The following is a 22464-nucleotide window of genomic DNA, read 5'->3' as shown; positions in this document are numbered from 1 at the left end:
AGAAATTTCTGAGGATAAATATTTGAAACACAGCATGGGATGGAAGTGAATCATGAACAGTGGGGAGACTTTAAAATAAGAGAGTGGAACTATTTGGATTGTGCTGTACAAAGATGTTGACAATTATGTGGACTGATTAAGATATGGAATGAGGTTCTCCACAAAATCGGTGAGGAGAGGAAGATGTGGAAAACATTGACAATAAAAAGTGACAGGATGCTAGGACATGCATTAAGACAAAAGAAGTAACTTCCATGGTACTTGAGGGACCTGTAGAGATTACAAATTGTATGGGGAGACAGAAATTGGAATATATCCAACAAATGATTGAAGACGTTGGATGTAAGTGCTACTCTGAGACGAGGAGGTTGACCCAAGAGAGAAACCTGTGGTGGGCCGCATCAAATCGTCACATGATAACAAATCCCCCTCCCCCCCTCCACCGATTAAAAAAACACAAATAAATACCATTATTTTAAAAAAGCAGTTAATGGATACATAAATAAAAGTATCAAAATGAACATATTTATAATTTGTGGTGATAATATTAGATTCAAGAATATGGTTTGTTTTCCTTCCTTACTCCCTTTTCCCCAGAAGTTTTGCTAACTTCTTTATTATCATATGTGACTTTAAATAATAGCTTAACACTTCATAATTTTGTTGAAATCCTTCTATCTTTGCTGTAACAAATTTATTTTTAAGTTCGTTATTCACTCCTTGATTGTAAGAATAAATAATAAAACAAAAAACATTGCAGTTGAAAAATAATCTCAAACAGAGCAAGTCAAATATGTAAAGTTTAATAAATAACTATTTGTAAACTACATGTATACATCATCACTTCACTTAGCTCTGAGCAAAGAAAATAAAGTTCATTGGACTAACATAGCTTTCTTAAAATTGTACCACAGATCAAACAAATTTCTTTTGGTACATTTAAAATGCCTGATTGTATGTACCATAAAGTTCAACAGAATCTGCTGTCTCCTTTCTAAAGCGACGAAAACTTAAATTTATACCACTTGAAAATGTACACACAGTGCTTTGATTTTAGTATGATGAAAAGCTTCCTGTCAAATATAATAAAGCTGTTGCTGTCTCATTGGTTTGTTGAATGAATGCATGTGCAGGAATGATTTGCACACTTTCTGAACCATGGTTCCGCAGGTGCACTGCCACCTTTTCACCTTCAGTCTGTCCAGTGCTAGGATTCTGAAACATAAATGAAGGTGGTTCTGCAGGCTTTTAAAGCAGTATGCTACAATGTAATAAACAGTAAGTATGTTTGTTGAAATTCCTCCTCCTGGTTGCGAACACCTGACAATTAAATACACTCCTGGAAATGGAAAAAAGAACACACTGACACCGGTGTGTCAGCCCACCATACTTGTTCCGGACACTGCGAGAGGGGTGTACAAGCAATGATCACACGCACGGCACAGCGGACACACCAGGAACCGCGGTGTTGCACCACCGCCGTCAGTGTCAGCCAGTTTGCCGTGGCATACAGAGCTCCATCGCAGTCTTTAACACTGGTAGCATGCCGCGACAGCGTGGACGTGAACCGTATGTGCAGTTGACGGACTTTGAGCAAGGACGTATAGTGGGCATGCGGGAGGCTGGGTGGACATATCGCCGAATTGCTCAACACGTGGGGCATGAGGTCTCCACAGTACATCGATGTTGTCGCCAGTGGTCGGCGGAACATGCACGTGCCCGTCGACCTGGGACCGGACCGCAGCGACGCACGGATGCACGCCAAGACCGTAGGATCCTAAGCAGTGCCGTAGGGAACCGCACCGCCACTTCCCAGCAAATTAGAGACACTGTTGCTCCTGGGGTATCGGCGAGGACCATTCGCAACCGTCTCCATGAAGCTGGGCTACGGTCCCGCACACCGTTAGGCCGTCTTCTGCTCACGCCCCAACATCGTGCAGCCCGCCTCCAGTGGTGTCGTGACAGGCGTGAATGGAGGGACGAATGGAGACGTGTTGTCTTCAGCGATGAGAGTCGCTTCTGCCTTGGTGCCAATGATGGTCGTATGCGTGTTTGGCGCCGTGCAGGTGAGCGCCACAATCAGGACTGCATATGACCGAGGCACACAGGGCCAACACCCGGCATCATTGTGTGGGGAGCGATCTCCTACACTGGCCGTACACCTTTGGTGATCGTCGAGGGGACACTGAATAGTGCACGGTACATCCAAACCATCATCGAACCCATCATTCTACCATTCCTAGACCGGCAAGGGAACTTGCTGTTCCAACAGGACAATGCATGTCCGCATGTATCCCGTGCCACCCAACGTGCTCTAGAAGGTGTAAGTCAACTACCCTGGCCAGCAAGATCTCCGGATCTGTCCCCCATTGAGCATGTTTGGAACTGGATGAAGCGTCGTCTCACGCGGTCTGCACGTCCAGCACGAACGCTGGTCCAACTGAGGCGCCAGGTGGAAATGGCATGGCAAGCCGTTCCACAGGACTACATTCAGCATCTCTACGATCGTCTCCATGGGAGAATAGCAGCCTGCATTGCTGCGAAAGGTGGATATACACTGTACTAGTGCCGACATTGTGCATGCTCTGTTGCCTGTGTCTATGTGCCTGTGGTTCTGTCAGTGTGATTATGTGATGCATCTGACCCCAGGAATGTGTCAATAAAGATTCCCCTTCCTGGGACAATGAATTCACGGTGTTCTTATTTCAATTTCCAGGAGTGTATTTAAGAAAACTAAATTAACGGTGTTTAAAAGAAAAAAAACACGCAAATCATGCAAATGTAAATCTGACAGCAGTGGAGAGTGGGAATAAATATTAGGAATGTGCTGTTCAAACAAGAAAATACAACTAGTGTAGCAGTTTTCTTCTTTTGATTCAGCGTTTATGCAAATGGAGACTTCCGGCATCATCTTTCTTTATGGATCAAACGAATCTCACAAGTTGGCAGATTTCCATTTTATCTGGTATCTTGTGTGTGCTGCTTGACCTGCTCACTCAGTGACACAATCTTCTCTTTATGCAAGTTTTAAAAATTATTTTCTTTCTTAGCTCTCTAATACAGAAATTGTAATTAGAAGGTTTCACCAAATGTCTATTCTTTTGTAGCCTATATGTTACTGGATTACTATACTGTATTATAGCTTTTACACTTACTTGCTGTACCTGATGCATTTCTATTGAGGCAGTCCTGCGCATATTACTGTAATTCCCACAAGGATAATATCTTTATCTGTGTCACTGTGATAATTTCTTCTGTATAAACATTTCTTTGTGATGCTTTTTAATGCTTCCACAGTTATCTCCATTTTTAAAAGTTTTGCACAGTAAGCAGATTCAGAAGGATGTAGGTTGCAGTAGTTATTCAGAGATGAAGAGGCTTGCACAGGATAGAGTAGCATGGAGAGCTGCATGAAACTAGTCTCTGGGCTGAAGACCACCACAACAACAACAAAGTTTTACTGATTTTATGCTCTATGATTGGTAACTAGATCATTGTACATAGTGTATATTTATTTACTGGTGCTATATTGACTTTTGGGAATTTTTATTGTAAAACTCATTCACAGTTTGCTAGGTGGTGTGCATCATTTGTTATGTTATTCCCATAGTCATTATGCCTTTGTCTGTCTCTCCCTATTTCATTTTTATGATTTTCCACACTGCTTTGCCTTTTTCCTCTGCATTTTATTAAATTTTGTCATTAAATGACCTTTTTGTGGCAATCAGCACCTTCTTATTAATATTTTTGTGCTTATAATAGAAATTGAAGACTGAAAATATTATGAAAAGGATAGATTGCTACTCACCATATAGTGGAGATGCTGAGCTGCAGACAGGTGCAACAAAAAGATTACTAAAAGCATAAGCTTTCAGCCAGAAGGCCGTTTTCTGAAATAGACAACATACACACAACAAACATTCACTCAAACACAGTTCACACACACATGACCACTGTCTCTGGCTGTTGTGTCAGATACAGCCAGAGACAGTGGCTATCTATCTCAGAAGACCGCCTTCTGGCTGAAAGATTGTGTGTTTAGTAGTCTTTTTGTTATGCCTGTCTGTGACTTAACATATCTGCTGTATGGTGAGTACCAATCTATCCTTTTCATAACACTGTCATTATTCCACCCTGGATTCTCCATTGCATAAATTTAAGACTTGGGCTCATTATAACTCTTTTTTGTCTGATGAAGACACTTTTGGAAATGCCTTTTCAATTTAAATAATGTTGAGAATTTAGAGAATTTCACATTTCCATTTGTTTCCCTATAAGCTTAATCCCCATTTTGGTTTGCTAGTTGTTTTGAAACATTTTGTATTTTGATTTCTGATAAATATCTTTTGTCGGCCTGTAGTGTAGGGATTTTTTTCTACTTTCAATTTTACTGTTATTATTTGGCAGAAATGATGTGATAGTCCAAGATCCTTTACAACTATCTTACAGTTTTCCCTGACCACATTTTTTGTCCACTTGGTCAATTACTGACAGAATGATTGCAGTAAGCCTTGTGGCATGGTGCCAAAATTGTGAAGGAAGTATATGAGGGTGCCACTAGTTTCATTCAAGATATTTATGTTTGTGTTTATGTCTCCACACACTATTTTGTGCCTGACACCTCAGCTAGAACTTCTCTAAATTGTTGAAAACGGTGGCAATGTTACCACTGCATGACTGATACAGGAACAAGCCTTGTTAATTCAGTAGCTGATATCTGAAAGTGTTTGTCTTCACTTATTGTGCTAAAGTCGTGCCTTGATTTAAACCGTGTTCTTTTTCTGATATAAGTGCATGATCCTCCACCCTTTGAAACAGCCCTGAAGTACAAGTCATTTCGGAACAATGTTTTTCTGTGTGTCTACACCAGCGGTCAGTGACACAAATTACTGTGCAGTTCAAAGACTGGAACTCAGTTGAAATTGGTGTGTTCTATTTTTTTTGGTCACATTGTTTGGATGGAAGATTATTAAGTCTATGAAGCGCCCTGTGTTACTTTTTCCAATACTTTCTTTTTCTTCATGACATGTAAAGTGTGTGTCACTTCGTGTGATAGATTCTATCTTGTGAGAAGTTATTTCAGGTTTTTAAACTACTGGAAATATTCTTTAGACATGGGAACTTGTTGTTTGGATTCATCCTAAAAACGACCTACTTTTCCTACCTATGACAACAGCTATTTGATTATGCGTTGCCTGAGATCCACCTCCTACACCTTCATGAATCAGCTGTACCAATCTTCCCTCCCAGTCCTACTAAGGTGTAAGCCATGCATTGTGAAACCACATCTACTAATAGTGCCAACTGATACCAGAGCCTTCAGTCCCATCTCTACTCCCACATTAATCTGCCTCACTGTTCCATGAAGGTGTGGCTGGTCAAGATGCCAGAACAGCTCAAGAAAGTCTACATTGGTATCACGAGTCAGGGAAGGTATCTTGTCCAGGGCACCACTGATGTCATATGCCCCATGCCTGTCCAAACTGTTTTCTGCCGCACTATCACTAAATAGTCCTCTTTTGGAAAACACATAAATGCCCTAACTCCTATATCACTTTTCTTAGACCTACAGTTGATTTGAAAATGCTGGTGGGCTGGTAAGCTGTCTCTAAGCTTCTCTGCAACTGAGGTCCTACATCTTGCACATGGCTACTACCTAGCATCAGGTCTTTCTTTTTCCTAACTTTTGCACATTCTTAGGCTTCCAGATCTTGGCTAAAGTATACTGCACATTTCCTGGTCCTGGTCCTACCTAAGGCTTCCTTACATGTAACTCTTCCAGTGGTAGATACCTATTTTTAGCATTGACAATAAAACTATCAGATTGGTTCCTGCTGCATACTCTGCATTTCCAAGAGTTTACATCCAGTAAACATTCAATCGGTTGAACATGTCCCTGATGTCACCTGAAAATGGGTTTCAATGAGGCCACAACTGATCCTTTTTTTTTATTAAAAAAAATCTTATGACTGGATTTGCTAATCCTACTTCATAGATTTCTTGGTTACTTTGAGGGATACAAACACTCCACTGGAAATTCACTATTCTGTTTATTCATATAATTTCTGCTTTTTTGTACAGTTTCTAGTTTTGCAGTAAGGAAAATTAGATGGAAAGGAACACTGAAAGGGCTAGTTTTAAAATACAACAGCCAAGCACATGGACTTTATTATGTAAACTAGAAACTGGACACAAACATCCACAGTTTCTATTGACTCCCCTGAGCCAGAAGTCACAGCAAAAAATTCATCTATTGAAGACCATCATTGTCAAGGCAGAAAACAGAGAAGTGAGGTATGCAATTAGGGACTTTCATAGAAGCTACCAACAGCCCTTTTCTATTATTTACCATATCACAACAGAAGGGCTCAATACTGCAATCAACCTAACAAAATGCAGAAAAGCTGCAGAACTAGGCAACATGTACCTTGAATTCAGTGGTCCAAACAGGCAACAATGGCTTTTACATTTATGCTATGATATTCTGTGAATAGGCAAGTTACCAAAAGCTTTACCTGTATTTTTACACAGCATGTGAGCCACAAAAATAAATAAACCAAAAGCTTTCAAGAGAAGCAAAGTTATTTCTATCCCAAAGCCAGGGAAAAACAAGCCTTTGCCAGAAAGTTAGAGACCAATTGCACTTTTAAGTGTCTGCTTCAAGATACTTGAAAGAATACTTTATGCACGTCTAACACACATTGTAAACAATAGCACACCAATACAGAAAGCTGTCATTATGCTGGGAAGAAGCTACTGCGGTCTCATCCTCTTGCTCACAACCTACATAGACAGAGGATTCCAACAACTCAAAACATTTGCTGCATTTATTAAGTTCAGCCCTTGATACAGTTTTGGAAGAAGGACTAATACTCTAGAATACTCTACTTATTCCTTGCAAATGCTCCTACTTAACGTGATGTTCAATGACAGACTTTTCCAAGTACATTTCAATGGGAAGTCAAGTATTTTCCATAGCATACAAAATAGCCTACCACAAGGATCTGTACAAGCTCCTGTAATGTTTAATATATACGTATCAGATATACCACCAACAACATTTCAGAGATTCATGTATGTGGATGATTTTGCTGTTGGTATCCAAAGTTCAAACTCTTCCGAAACTGAAGATGCAATGACATCATCTGGGAATATTTCAATAAGTGGGGGCTCCAGCCGCAACCAAACAAAACTGAAGTAACATCACTTCATCTTAACAATGCAGAAGCTCAAAAGAATTCTGGTTGTTCACTATCGTCGAGTCAAAATGAAACATAATCCACACCCTGCGTACCTTGGTGTCTCTCTTGACAGAACACATCTTCAAACAACACCTGGAAAAATTAGCAGCAAAAAATCAAAACTAGAACTAACCTGATTCACAAGCTACCAATATATCATGGTGTGCTAAAGCTGAAAATTTAAGACTTAGCACAATACCCCTTGTACACTTAACTGCAGCATACTCGGCTTCTATCTAGTTCAATACGTGCATGCCAACCTTGTCGATACACAGCTAAACCAGGCAATGCAAGCCACAATTGGAACTATTAGAACAACTCTGATTCAGTGGTTACTATTACTAAGCAAGATCGCACCTCCCCAAACTAGACAACTGGCAGCCCTCAAACCACAATTGAAAAAATATAGTGGCAACCCCTTCTCATTCATTTTGGTACAGATTTCCTTAAACGGCAGCAATTAAGACTGAAGTCAAGAAATCCTCCTGTAACAGTCGCCAGCCAACTCAATGTGAATGATCACTGAACATCATGTTGGCAAGATGATAATGTCATGAACTCCCATCTCATGACAGATCTTACTTTGAACGTATCAGGATTCTCTCTTCCTTGAAGACAGTGGTGGAAAATCAATAGGATTTTCACAACCATCGTATCTGAAAGAAGAGCCTAACTCAGTGGGGAGCTTCAAAATATCTCCAATGTGACAGATGTGGAGCTGAAGAGCAAACAGTCACCTGGCTGTGGTTTGCCCCAATACATTCTTCAGGAGTGCGTTAACAGACATCCACAACCTCACCACGAATGGCTGGCCCACAGTGACATGATGTTGTTGTTGTTGTTGTTGTGGTCTTCAGTCCGGAGACTGGTTTGATGCAGCTCTCCATGCTACTCTATCTTCTGTAAGCTTCTTCATCTCCCAGTACATACTGCAATCTACAATTTTTAGCCTCCACGTTGCCCTCCAATACTAAACTGGTGATCCCTTGATGCCTAAGAACATGTCCTACCAACCGATCCATTCTTCTTGTCAAGTTGTGCCACAAATTTCTCTTCTCCCCAATTCTATTCAATACCACTTCATTAGTTATGTGATCTACCCATCTAATCTTCAGCATTCTTCTGTAGCACCACATTTAAAAAGCTTCTTTTCTCTTCTTGTCCAAAATATTTATCGTCCATGTTTCACTTTCATACATGGCTACACTCCATACAAATACTTTCAGAAACGACTTCCTGACACTTAAATCTATACTCGACGTTAACAAATTTCTCTTCTTTAGAAATGCTTTCCTTTCCATTGCCAGCCTACATTTTATATCCTCTCTACTTCGACCATCATCAGTTATTTTGGTCCCCAAATAGCAAAACTCCTTTACTACTTTAAGTGTCTTATTTCCTAATCTAATTCCCTCAGCATCACCTGACTTAATTCGACTACATTCCATTATCCTCGTTTTGCTTTTGTTGATGTTCATCTTATATCCTCCTTTCAAAACACTGACATTCCGTTCAACTGCTGTTCCAAGTCCTTTGCTGTCTTTGACAGAATTACAATGTCATCAGTGAAACTCAAAGTTTTTATTTCTTCTCCATGGATTTTAATTCTTACTCCGAACTTTTCTTTTGTTTCCTTTACTGCTTGCTCAATATACCGATTGAATAACATTGGGGACAGGCTACAAGCCTGTCTCACTCCCATCACAACCACTGCTTCCCTTTCGTGCCCCTGAACTCTTACAACTGCCATCTGGTTTTTGTACAAATCGTAAATAGCCTTTCGCTCCCTGCCACCTTCAGAATTTGAAAGAGAGTATTCCAGTCAACATTGTCAAAAACTTTCTCTAAGTCTACAAATGCTAGATATGTAGGTTTGCTTTTCCTTAATCTATCATCCAAGATAATTCGTAGGGTCAGTATTGCCCCACGTGTTTCAACATTTCTATGGAATCCAATCTGATCTTCCTTGAGGTCGGCATCTACCAGTCTGTCCATTCGTCTGTAAAGAATTTGTGTTAGTATTTTAAGCCGTGGCCTTATTAAACTTATAGTTTGGTAATTTTCACATCTGTCAACACCTGCTTTATTTGGGATTGGACTTATTATATTATTCTAGAAATCTGAGAGTATTTCGCCTGTCTCATAAATCTTACTCACCAGATGGTAGAGTTTTGCCAGGGATAACTCTCCCAAGACTATCAGTTGTTCTAATGGAATGTTTGCCACTTCTGGGGCCTTGTTTTGACTTAGGTCTTTCAGTGCTCTGTCAAACTCTTCGCCCAGTATTATATCTCCCATTTCATCTCCATCTAAGTCCTCTTCCATTTCCATAATAATGCCCTCAAGTACATTGCTCTTGTATAGATCCTCTATATATTTCTTCCACCATTCTCCTTTGATCCTCTGCTGCCTTCACCATTTCATCTCTCCAAGCTACCCATTCTTCTTCTACTCTATTTCTTTCCTCCATTCCTGTCAATTGTTCCCTAATGCTCTCTCTGAAACTCTCTAACGTCAGGTTCTTTCAGTTTATCCAGGTCTCATCTCTTAAAATTCCCAAATTTTTGCAGTTTCTTCGGTTTTAATCTGCAGTTCATAAGCAATAGACTGTGGTCAGAGTCCACATCCTCCCCTGGAAATGTCTTACAATTTAAAACCTGGTTCCTAAATCTCAGTCTTACCATTATATAATCTATCTGAAACCTTCCAGTGTCTCCAGACCTCTTCCACGTATACAACCTTCTTTCATGATTCTTAGACCAGGTGTTCACTATGATTAAGTTATGTTCTGTGCAAAATTCTACTAGGTAGCTTCCACTTACATTCCTTACTCCCATTCTGTATTCACATACTACTTTTCCTTCTCTTCCTTTTCCTACTATCGAATTCCAGTCCCCCATAATTATTTAAATTTTCATCTCCCTTCATTACCTGAATTATTTCTTTTATCTCACCATACATTTCTTCAATCTCTTCATCATCTGCGGAGCTAGTTGCGATATAAACTTGTAATACTGTGGTAGGTGTGGGCTGTGTGTCTATCTTGGCTACAATAATGTGTTCACTATGCTGTTTGTAGTAGCTTACCCATGCTCCTATTTTTTTTATTCACTTTTAAACCTACTCCTGCATTACCCCTATTTGATTTTGTATTTATAACCTTGTATTCACCTGACCAGAAGTCTTGATCCTTCTGCCACTGAACTGCACTAATTCTCACTGTATCTAACTATAACCTATCCATTTCCATTTTTAAATTTTCTAACCTACCTGCTCGATTAAGTGACCTGTCATTCCACGCTCCAATCCGTAGAACGCCAGTTTTCTTTCTGCTGATAACGATGTCCTCCTGAGTAGTCCCCGCATGGAGAGCCAAATGGGGGACTATTTTACCTATGAAATATTTTACCCAAGAGGATGCCATCATCATTTAACCATACAGTAACCTCGGGAAAAATTATGGCTTTAGTTTCCCCTTGCTTTCAGCCGTTTGCAGTACCAGCACTGCTAGGCTGTTTTGCTTAATGTTACAAGGCCAGATCAGTCAATCATCCAGAGTGTTGCCCCTGCAACTACTTGAAAGCTGTTCGCCTCTTCAGGAACCACACGTTTATCTGGCCTATGGTTGAACCTATTATCTGTATCGCTGAGGCATGCAAGCCTCCCCACCAACAGCAACATCCATGGTTCAATAAAAAAAAAGTGTAACAGCCAAAGAGGTATCTGTTCCTTTAGTTTATAAGTTTTTAATAGTTATTGTAATTTTTACATTATTATTGCAATGTGTGTAAGTTGATTTGAATAAATAAGATATACTTAAGAGCATGAGTAGGAATTTTTATTAAGTGGTTGGCCATGTGTGAATGTAGGCCTCCGTGAGAAGAGAATGATACCCAAAAATGTCACCAAGGATATGCAAAAGGACTAAGTGATTTACAGTTGGAAAACACTCGTAGCTGTTTAATGACAGAGAGTAGTTCTATCACCATATTTTCATGTTGCAAAGATGCCATCAAAAAACAGACATGAAGCCAGGGTGTGCTGCTGTTGAGTCTCACAGAAAACTGCTTCCTGGTTCTTTGCTTGCCTCCAGAGCAAATTAAATGTGGAGGGCTGAAAGTGATTAATAACAGGATGGGGCTAAGTGAAGGAAAAAAATCTACACACTTACATTTATTATCACTGCTGCATTTCCAAAAGGTTGTTTCACAACGTTTTTCTCAGTAGTTGTGACTTCATGCTGAATTAAATGCACTGTGGAGCCAGTTTTATCACCCTTAGGAGTAGTACGTGCATTTATTTCTAAAGATGTTCCACCTGATTTATGCTTTCTCTCCCTTTAAAAAAAGATGTATGTATGTACACAGTGTACAACAAATTACTGGAAGCATGGATATAGTAAACAACACTGTATTATTCAGTCTCATAGTTTTACAAGTATTTTATTAAATTTTATGTCAATCAGTGACACACAAAAGCATTTAAAACCTATTTCTACAATCTTTATACATATTGCATCAGAATGTATTGTAAGTTATTCTAGCTGAAATAAAATTTAAGATTTCCTCTATGTACTTTGTCAGTTTTACAACTACTACAAAAGATACTTTGCTACTGACAAAATTGCAAAAACTCTCAAGAACAGGGCAACTGTAAACATGAATAATACAACCCAGTTGGAAAAGGACACACAAAGAGCTTACCAGCCTGATGGGCTGTGATCCAACAGACCATGGACTATTAGCCTGGTAAGCTCCTAATGCTATGATGCTCATTGATGTTACCATTGAAAGACTTAGCACATACATTACTGGAAACATTCTACAAATTTTGAAAGATTAATTTGAGAAACAAGGTTTTTTTAAACAATGATGTAAAATTATCTCCTTCTCGTAAGTTAGTCAAATAATACACATGTTTTATTCAATGAAGGTAACATTATGAAAAGAATAGATTGCTACTCGCCAAATAGAGGAGATATTGAGTCACAGACAGGCACAACAAAAAGACTGCTATAAATGTGTAACTTTGGCTAAAAGGTCTTTTTCTAACATATAAAACACACACACATTCTCACAAGCACAACTCCCACACATACACATAACCACTGTTGTGCCCACCAAGGCAGGACTGCGAGCAACTGCACCTGATGAAAAAAGCAATCTGCTAGTGCGACAGGAGGCGGCTGGGGTGGAGAGGGGAGGGGAGGGGAGGGGATAACAGGGTAGGGGTGAGGGTGGATGTAGTGCTACTTGTGGGAGCATGCAAGACAAGAATGTGGTGGGGCACAGGACAGGGCTGCTAGGTGTAGTTGGTAGGTTTGAGGAAGGAGGGGAGGGGGGGGGGGGGGGGAGGTAGGTGGAATAGGAGAGAAGTAGAAGACGGGAAACTGCTGAATAGCATATTCACCTGCTACAATCTCCTCCTATATGGCTGAATCTGTAATGGCAAATGGCTGTGTAGCATCCTTACAAAAGAGGGTTTTAGACCTGACAGCTTATTATGATAAAAGGACGGGACTGCTAGAAAAAGTTAAGTGCCCTACCTACTTCCAACTAAAAAATTTCTAACACTTTTATCAAACTGAAGGTTGCAATAAAGTATCATCATAAGAAAGTCATACTAAATTATTTCCATTGCAAGAACAATTCTTCATTAGATAACAATACATCAAACTTTATGAATATCAATTAAATTTTTAGAATATCGGCAACAATCGATTGAAAATGTTTAATTTGCTCTGGTAATGTTATACAGTGTGGTGGTTTAAATTATATGCTTTGCAATCCCACACTGAGCAGTGGTACAAATTGTAAATGATTGTTGTCAGTCTATCTACTGAAATAGAGGAACAAACACTGAAAAAGGGAACGCAATGAAACTTACAAAATGTGGAATAACTGCCCAGTTCTTTAAATGTGATAATGTTGAAACTAATACTAATATACCATCAGTAGATTTGGTGATAACACGAGATCCAGTAAGGGACAGTGTTAGGGAAAACAAGTAAAATAACTAGGAGTGATGAAGTGATCTCGGAGGTGGAGTATTTATCTCTTAATGAAGATAATTGTTTCAAGCCACAATGAAGATGAACCTGCATAATGAAAGAGTGACTGTGTGATAGGAAATAACTTTTAAACATCCTGACAGAAAAATCAACAATGGTTAATGTTTACTGCTACTAATGTTGTGCAGAAACTGCATTAAACATTGTGTGTAAAACAAGTAGAACTTCATGCAGTGATTTACCCTGCCCAAGAGTGGTATAGCAAAGATGAATAAAAAAAGAATTTTGATGCCATATATAAACAGAAAAAAGTGTTAGTCATTTGGATTGTGTGCAGAAAGAAAAAATATGCAAAAAGCAGAGCCCAGAAACATGTATGTACATACCATTGAGCTATATTTAAAAAATCAGAAGAAAAATTAGATGCTATTGTTAATGTTACCATCAGTTTACATCACTACAGAAATGGGAGTGGAGCTTTCATGACCATCCAGAACTTATATAGCAATAACATTTGAATGACATATATATGGGAACTCATCTTCATACAGATAAGACTGCAGCAACAATGACCAATATTATTCTAGAGCAATCATAATTATTTCTCAATAGTGTTTTTTTGTTGGTACACAATATCTCCCATATTACTTACTCAGAATTAATGACTTAGACATCATTTTCAGGATTTCATTCACCACTAATGACAAAAAATACACAAATATTTAAAGTTATATTTTTTGTTAAAAAACTTCATTTTCAAACTTTTTTTGAAATCAATACAGAAGGTGTCCAAACATTATGTACCAAAGCTGTTCTATTGTTTAGATTCTTTGTGCAAATTTAGTCTCTATCATGCAATTTCGGTCATACATGTGTCTGTAAATAATTTCGAAGATGCTATCTATTGACAATCTAACTTTACTATCATGCATAACAGCGGTTGGTTGAAGAAAGCACTGTATATTGCGTGAGTAACAATGCACATGACACCTGCAGTCTGCAACTTCACATCGCCAGAACTGGAGGATGTTTTTCAATAGCATGGCAAATCTTGCCAACAGTTCAACCTGCAGACACCTGCTGATTGTTGCACAACACACAACAGAAGCCTACAACATAGAAGAAGAACAGACAAATGGCAAGGCAGCCTACGAAAAGCTAAATGAAGAACAGAGGCAGCTGTAGGTGTGGAACTGGTTAACATCGCAGCCCTTGGAGTATTATGAGACATGCATTCACCATCTTGTGTTACGGTGGGACAAGCATTTCAACAGCCAGGTCAATACTTCTAACATACAGATACTGGTTTCTGTAATTATACCTCCAGCTTGTTTCTTTTTGAATGCCCCTTATAGATATGTAACTGGTAGAGGCTATGAAACTTATTTTCTAAACTGAATGTCTTGCATAAACGAATATTAGGGAATCCAAATATTCTCAGCAACCTGCACCGACGAAACCAGAGTTTACTGACTGAGAAATAGTGCCACCTTCTTGTCACCTCAAATGAACAAAGTTTCTTGTAGGAAATGATCGTGTATATATTATGGACTGTTTTCATAGAGAGGAATAAGAACATCAAACGTTGCTTTAAGATGATGATTTTACTCAGCTAATAAAGTGAGAAGAGATCAGCTAACGGGCACTATTATACCACATGACTAGAAAAGACTTAAATGGTGTAAAAGAAAGAAAAAGAAAGAATGTAGACCACACAATTAAACTGTCATATATTCAAGGTATAGAGGACTGGATAGGCAATACAATTCGAAGGGATGGTGTGGAGAGGAACCGGGACATAACAATGAAGATTCTAATGCCAGTTCTTTTTGATCTTGTTTTTTAAGGTGCAGGAAGCTAAAAAAATGTATGTCGTGCAGTATGCAAATATCACACATAAAATATTAAAGGAACATGACTGGCAGGCCCACTTGGAACCCTCTGCCTAACTGGTGCTGGAATGCCACAAAGAATATGAACAAGGTGTAGACATCCATAACAAACGTACACTCTCCTATAACCACCCATCTGTTCACAAAGATGCAACAATAATATGAATGACTGTGACGGCTTGGAATTGAAAATGGTAACTGCCTTGCTGCAACTTATTCCATGATGTTTAAGCAGTGGCATTGTGATTAAAAGTGAAAATGGTTTCCATCAAGACATTTCTCCTGTAGTAACTAGAGTTAAAGGAATCTTTAGCGTGTGATGCACTGCAAAATACTCTTTGAAGTTCAAGCTTCACAATGATTTGAAAAGTATATCTCCAAAAAAATTTTAAGTATTGATAAATATGTCCGATAGGTTTTTCAATGTTAATCCTAATCTTTGGAGTGGCAGTTCACAGTTTAAGATGAAAGAAAAGGGGGGGGGGGGGGGGGGAGATCAGTGAATGAAGTGCAATTTGTTTTGTCTTGTGTAGGCAGGGTTTTCAGCAAGTCCACCAGGGTGACACAATCATTTGCTGCTCTATGTTGGCTGCCTTTTCATTTACACAGAGCTTGAATACTAAACTTTCTTTTGCATAGTAGTCCTTTAACTAATGACAACTGATTTAGGATAAACTGTATGGCTGCTGAAGTGTACAGTATGTTCGCTTCTTGGGCTCACTTTGGCCAGTGCTTTGGGACTATTTCCTTTCTTGCTTTTTACACGCTGGGAACATTTGATAATTTACCTAACTTGAATGTCTGTCTGCACTTAAAACTGTGGGGAATTGGGTCTGTGGGTAGCATGACACAAAAATTATGGGCTCTGTTTTTGTTGGAAGTCAACATGAAAAAGGAACAGCTGACTAGCTGATATATCACTATCAGGGCAGCATGATACTATTAGGTCGAGTTAGCGGCTTTGAAATGTCCTATCCATTTTCACAAGAAACAAAATTGAGGAAATGTGTTGAAATACAGTCCAGCTGGTAGCTCTGTCAATGTTTATTTGAGAAACCAACCAGCAATGAAATATGCCCCTATTTCTAAGAAACCTGGTAGTACCTTAAGCAAAAGAAACTGTAGATACTGTATTTCACTTTAATGGATCTTATATCACGTAAAAAATAAACACTACAGGGCATTATCATTACTTTTCATATGGTTGCAGCTGTTGAATCATTTGCGGCCTTACCTGTTTCAGCCTCAAACAGGTTTTCAATCTGGTTTAAACATACAGTTTGTGCAAATGCTTATTGTAGGCTGTTCCAACTCAGCCACATGGGGCATGGACACTTCAAGTGTCCACCATGCTATTGCCAGACAGACACACAATGGTTGCCCGCAAGGCATTTCACTGTATTGCATGCAGACAGCTCTTCATTGTTAAACAGTGCACTACATTAATGTGTTTATGGACAGATTCCACAATTTGAAAAGCAGTCTGATGTAGGTAACCTAATATTTCTTAAATCTGCTACAGTTTTCTCCAGACACATTTTCTTAGGGGCTCACCAACAAAACATTGTGCAACTCCATTAGTTCTGAGATCAGGTTTCAAGACCTGTTTAGCCTAGAGAATGAATTTAAATTATTTTAACAATTCATCTTGTGTTATACCCTACATTGTACCTCTGAAGTCAATTAGAGGTGGGTTAGTTACAAAACTGCACTTTGCTCAAACACAGGTGTTACAGCAGCATTAATTTGTTATGGCGGTATCATGACATACACTGGTGTCCAAAAACAAAGCAACAAACTGCGTTTCCCCATTCTGTGTCTAATTCACAATATAATCATACAAACTGTCAACGAGACATCCGTACGATATATGTTCTGCATGGAAGACGGTATTCCAGTCGACGGACAAACATGCCAATGACGACGTAATGGCAGTTGTGAAATGAGGTAGTGTTTGCTGGGTAGCCCTACATCCAAAATCGCTGTGTACACTGTCACAAACAATGCAGTATGCCTCAGAGAAGTTGCCTACCACACTCTCTGCTGTAGAGGGCCATAGAAAGAAAGAAAGCAGGGCAGCTGCAAACTGATGTGGCCCAATGGCTTAATGTGAATCGCTCTGTTGTTTCTTGCATGTGTCAACAGTTCATAGAGACTGAAACTGTATCCCATAGACAAGGGCAGAGTTGACCACATGTGACTTCAGAAGAGAGTACCACTACTTGGCTATATGGGCACGGCAGTACTGCCCAAGCCCTGCATTGTTACTGGGACATTAGCTTTCAGGATACACTGGACATGTTGTATCAAGGCAAATGGTGTGCAGAAGACTTCGGCAGAGTGACCTTTATTGTTGGAGACCTGCTGTATGTCAACCTTCGATGCATCTTCACAGAAGGGAATGTCTTGAGTCATCAACATGCCGCCTTGATGGTTGAACAGTAGGCCAATTGCAACTGTACTCGGGCTCATTCACTACCTATTTTTCATGTGGCTCATCTGCAAATGGGGGTTGGTAGTGAACAGTTGCATTTGTGCCCCTACTATTGAGTCATATATTGGCTAGCTTTTGAACAACAGTGAATTTAACTATACATGTTCAGACTGAAACTTATTTATTCAAAAGAAGCACTTTAACCTTGTGGCCATGCATTTTTAAGTTAACAAATAAATCTGATCTGTATAAATAATAATAATCGGTGCAATTCGTACACTGCTTATTGTCTCACACCTACACACTTCCACGTTGCTCCTTCACATACACTGGCGTCCATGCTTACACTCGTGGCACTTTGCCACTCCCAACCTACCACCACAACGGACAACGACCAAAGACCCCTATTTTCCCGCTCATATCCACAGTCCTGAGTTAGATCACGTGACACTACATTAGTCAAAAGAATCCCTAAACATGGCCACAATTCATTCACAATTTTTATAAGATTTAAATACTTAAACCTAAACACATTATATAATTTTATACACATTTATCACCATAATTCATTGCAATTCATTGCAATTAAAAGCAAGACAAAACACTTTGCAACGGAACTACAATACCCATCAAAACACAAAACAATTATTTTCCGGTCTATTTTGCCCAACATATTATTCCTGCTGCTGTGCTTTAAATTTAAATTACGAACTACTTGAAAGACATCCATATTATCCCCTGTTACCTTACACAATGTTGTTTTCACAGATGAGTCCTAATTCAGTCTGGAATTCAGAGACAGCAATTCACCACCTTGTGTCACAGTGGGACAAGTGTCTCAACAGCCAGGGTGAATACTTCTAACATACAGGTACTGGTTTTTGTAATTATGCCTCTGGCTCGTTTCTTGTTGAACGCCCATATTACACGGGGCTTATGGTTTTTTAATGATGTGAAGTAGTATGAAAATATATTTATAATCTTCTTCTATGCAAAATGCTCAAAAATAGTTTTAATCACCTGCAGACCAACAGATTTGTGTTTGATTTACATCCAGAGGAAGCAGTGGCTGGAAGGATAAGCATTATGAAACTAAAAACATAATTTTACTGTTAAATAAAAACAAAACAACAACCAAAATAAAGGCAGTCTGTTTGAAAGTGCACATCCTTGCACACCTTTAAAATCAAAATCTACTGCTGGGTTAACATTCAGTACCATATTCCACCACTATTCGCAAAGTAAGTTGTTTGGATCCTCATTGGTATGCTGCCCACAAGATATCAGAGACATTGCTGTTCAAGCCTAACCCACTGTTTGGTGACTGAACTGAGGTCACCCATTGTGTGACAAGAATTCTTGCAACAGCACATTGCAAGTTTCAACTGGTGCCAAGCATGCTCAACCACGTTCACGTCATCATATATGCAGGTCATTCCATTCAGTCAATTCCTGTCTCCTGAAGGAAGGTGTTCAGGTGGCCAAAGCGTGCTTCTGCATTGTTCTGACAGGCGAACTGATCAACAAAATATTAACTGTAGGGCTGAACAATAAGTTGGAGGACCTTGTCTAAAACTGTACAGTCCACAGCAACACTGATGTGGGTCCTTGAGACATAGGAGTTGAACATGAGCCAGCTAAGTATGCTGATGCAGAGCCGGCAAAGGACAATGGAGTCCTTATGAGAGACTTGCATGAGGGACCTTGTCACAGTCACTGTCTCATTTACCATATGTAACTTATTTGGCAAAGTCAGCAAGTGCCATTCTGTATTCCAGAACCCAAAAACCTTGCACTGTACAAGTAGCCTCTTTGGCTACCAAGTTCATTTCTCGGGATTCTGAAGTGTCCCGGGGTCCATATGAAGACCACTGACCGTCCACATTGTTTGAGGATGTATACGGACTCTTGGATGGCCATTACCAAAGGACGGCAACGATAGCACTGGTCGAGAGCTTGTAAGGCGCTCAAGGAATCATTATAAATGATGAAGGACTCGCCGGCACTTGAACGGATATGCTCAAGAGCACCAGGGATGAGTATCAGCTCTGCAGTGATAACAATGCAGTCATCTGGCAATAAGCACTGTGCAGCAGGTCCTCCATGAACATAAGCAAACCCAACATGACCATCAAGTATTGAGCCATCAATGTAAACTACCAGTGAATCCTGGGCACATCAAGAACAGAGAGAAACAGGTGATGGACGGTTGCAGGGTGTACTGACTCTTTTGGGATTTGATACTGGTCCAGGCAAAGCTGTTGTCAAGGTATACACCATGGAGGTGTAAATGAGTGAACCTGGAGGAGAGGTGGCAGAGGGAAAGACTCGAGTTCAGTGAGAAGGGATTGGATACATACTGCAACTGTAATCCCTGATCTGGATTGCCTTTTCGGGATATGGATCGTCATGTCAGGGAAAAGGAGGTGGTAACCTGGATGGTTAGGCGAGCTGCGAATAAGTGCGGTATAACTGGTGAGCAGTTGTCATTGACTGATCAGCAATGGAGGAATCCCAGTTTCCACAAGTTGGCTGTTCACTGGGCTTGTACGGAAAGCTACCACCGCAAGTTGAACTCAACATTGGTGTATAGGGTCCAGTATCTGCAATGTTGAGAGCGACGCTGAACCATATGCTATAGTCAAGGCAGAACTGTACAAGGGTTTTATACAGCTGCAACAGAGTAGGGCGATCTGCATCCCAGTTGGTGTGACTCAGGCATTGAAGAATGTTAAGGTGCTGCCACAACTTTTGCTTATGCCAACAAATATGGGGAAGCCAAGTTAAGTGGGTGTCGAAAACCAGTCCTAAAAAGTGATAAGAGTCCACTAGGTTAAGGAGATGGTCATCAAGATAAAGTTGTGGGTGAGCTTTATGACACCGATAGAAGCGCATGACTCAAGTCTTGGCGGCTGAAAACTGAAAGCCGTCGGTAAGGGCCCATGTCTGCGCCTTTTGTATGCCTCCCTGCAGTTGACGTTCAGCCACACCAGTAGCAGATGAGCAAAGGAAAATACAAAAGTCGTCAGGACCCCACAGCTGCTGCTAGACCATTAATGTGGGACACTAAGTACAGAGCCCTGCAGAACCCCATTCTTTTGGATACAGGGGGAACTGTATCAATCACTGACTCGAACTCTGAAGGTGAGGAGTGACAAAAAGTTCCGTGTAAAAATCGGTAGCTGACCCTGGATACCCCACCCATGCAAAGTAGCAAGGATGTGGCATCGTCAAGTGGTGTCACAGGCTTTCGTCAGCAGGTGGAAAAGTCGGCAATAAGGTGATGATGGCAGGAAAATGCCATTCAGATTGCAGGCTCCAGATATACCAAGTTGTCAATAGTGGAGCGGCCATGGCAAAAACTGCCCTGGGGTTGAACCAGAAGACCACGAGACTCAAGGAGCCAACACAAACTGCCAGCTCACCATACATTTGAGCAGCTTGCACAAAACATTGGTGAGGCTAGTAGGATGATAGCAATCCATATCAAATGGGTTTTTACTACATTTGGTGCTGGAATGATGATACTTTCTCGCTACTGCAATAGGAATTCGCCAACACTCCAGGTGTGGTTGAAGAGGTGGCACAGATAATGCACTAACAGATGTTTAACAACATTTGGTGATGGATGTGGTCTGGTCCAAGGGTTGTGTCAGGGCAATGTGAAAGGGCATTGAGAAATCATTCACTGAATGGAGCATTATAAGACTAAGTGTGGCATGTAGTAAAAGATAGGTGTTGTCGTTCTACCTGCTGTTTTAGGGTACAAAAGGCAGGGTGGTAATTCTCAGATGCAGAAGTTTGAGCTTAATGCTTGGCAAAACACTCTGTGATTGCATCTGGGTCGGTGTATACAGCTCCATGTGTGGAAATCCCAGGTATAACTCCAGGGGTCTGATAGGTGTAAAGGTGTCTGAGCTTAGTCCAAATCTGGGAAGGACAAGTTCGTGTTCCAATGTTGGGGACATACCATTCCCAGCATTCCTGCTTCTATTTTTTGATTAGTTGACAGGTCTGGGCATGCAGCCGTTTGAAGGCAATGAGTTGTTCCATTGATGGATGCTGCTTACGACACCGTAGCGCCTACTTGCGATCCCTAATACCAGCAGCAATTTCCAGCAACCACCAAGGCACTGTCTTCCGCTGGGGACAACCTGAGGAACAAGGAATAGCGAAGCAATTCAGCCACAGAAACAATGGTGGTAGTAACATTCTGGAGCATCACACTGATCTTACCAAGCAATGGAGATCCAACAGAGATAGCAGACATGAAAGCATTCCAGTCAGCCTTGGTAAGAGCTCACCTTGGCAAGTGTCCACGTGAGGAATGCCCGGGAGGGACAGGAGGGTGCAAAGTGGTCACTATTACACAAGTCATCATGAGGTCTCCAGTGGATAGACGATAGAAGGCCACAACTGCAAACTGAGAAATCAGTGGCTGAGTATTTGCCATGTGCCACACAGAAATCAGTGGGGCCACCTGTATTTGGGAGGCCAAGGTCAAGTTGAGTTAGTGGCTTTCCATATCTTTACCACAGCCAGTAATCTTAGATCCACCCCACAAAGGGTTACGCTTGCTGAAATCACCCAGAAGTAGAAAAGGTGGAGTGAGTTGAGAAACTATGGTAGCCAATACATGTTGTGGGACTTCATCATCTGGAGGAAGATAGAAGTTGCAGATGGTAATTTCCTGCGTTGTCAACACCCTGACAGCCACAGCTTCTAAAGGTGTTTGAAGTGGCACGGGTTTGCTATAGACAGAGGTAAGGACACATATACGTACTCCACCTGACATCCTGTTACAGTCATAACGATTTTTTAATACCATGAATAGCCACAAAGAGTGTATTTGTGTGTGTGTGTGTGTGGGGGGGGGGGGGGGGGTGT

General features: G+C 40.4%; 1 protein-coding gene and 1 long non-coding RNA gene across 9 annotated transcripts in view; one reads left to right on the top strand and one right to left on the bottom strand.

Annotated features, from left to right (window-relative positions):
- LOC126277616 (uncharacterized) overlaps nucleotides 1-22464 on the top strand; it is a 52858-nt gene that overhangs the window by 6784 nt on the left and 23610 nt on the right. For all 3 annotated transcript variants that reach the window (XR_007550613.1, XR_007550611.1, XR_007550612.1), the window contains exon 2: nucleotides 18346-18448. This is a non-coding gene — a long non-coding RNA (uncharacterized LOC126277616). The remainder of the gene's footprint in view (nucleotides 1-18345; nucleotides 18449-22464) is intronic.
- LOC126277415 (zinc finger protein 583-like) overlaps nucleotides 788-22464 on the bottom strand; it is a 92945-nt gene continuing 71268 nt past the window's right edge. For 4 of the 6 annotated variants that reach the window (XM_049977358.1, XM_049977357.1, XM_049977359.1 and 1 more), the window contains 2 exons: nucleotides 11413-11578; nucleotides 788-1215 (listed from right to left, as the gene is read on the bottom strand). In XM_049977358.1, the coding sequence (XP_049833315.1) occupies nucleotides 1054-1215; nucleotides 11413-11578 (328 nt within the window). In that variant the 3' untranslated portion in view covers nucleotides 788-1053. The remainder of the gene's footprint in view (nucleotides 1216-11412; nucleotides 11579-22464) is intronic. The other 2 variants (XM_049977362.1, XM_049977361.1) reach the window with 1 other exon arrangement.

Source organism: Schistocerca gregaria, chromosome 1, assembly GCF_023897955.1.
Source record: "Schistocerca gregaria isolate iqSchGreg1 chromosome 1, iqSchGreg1.2, whole genome shotgun sequence".
In the NCBI taxonomy this organism is placed as follows: domain Eukaryota; kingdom Metazoa; phylum Arthropoda; class Insecta; order Orthoptera; family Acrididae; genus Schistocerca; species Schistocerca gregaria.
Note: the sequence above shows the minus strand (reverse complement) of the source record. Positions and strands in the feature narration are given on the sequence as shown.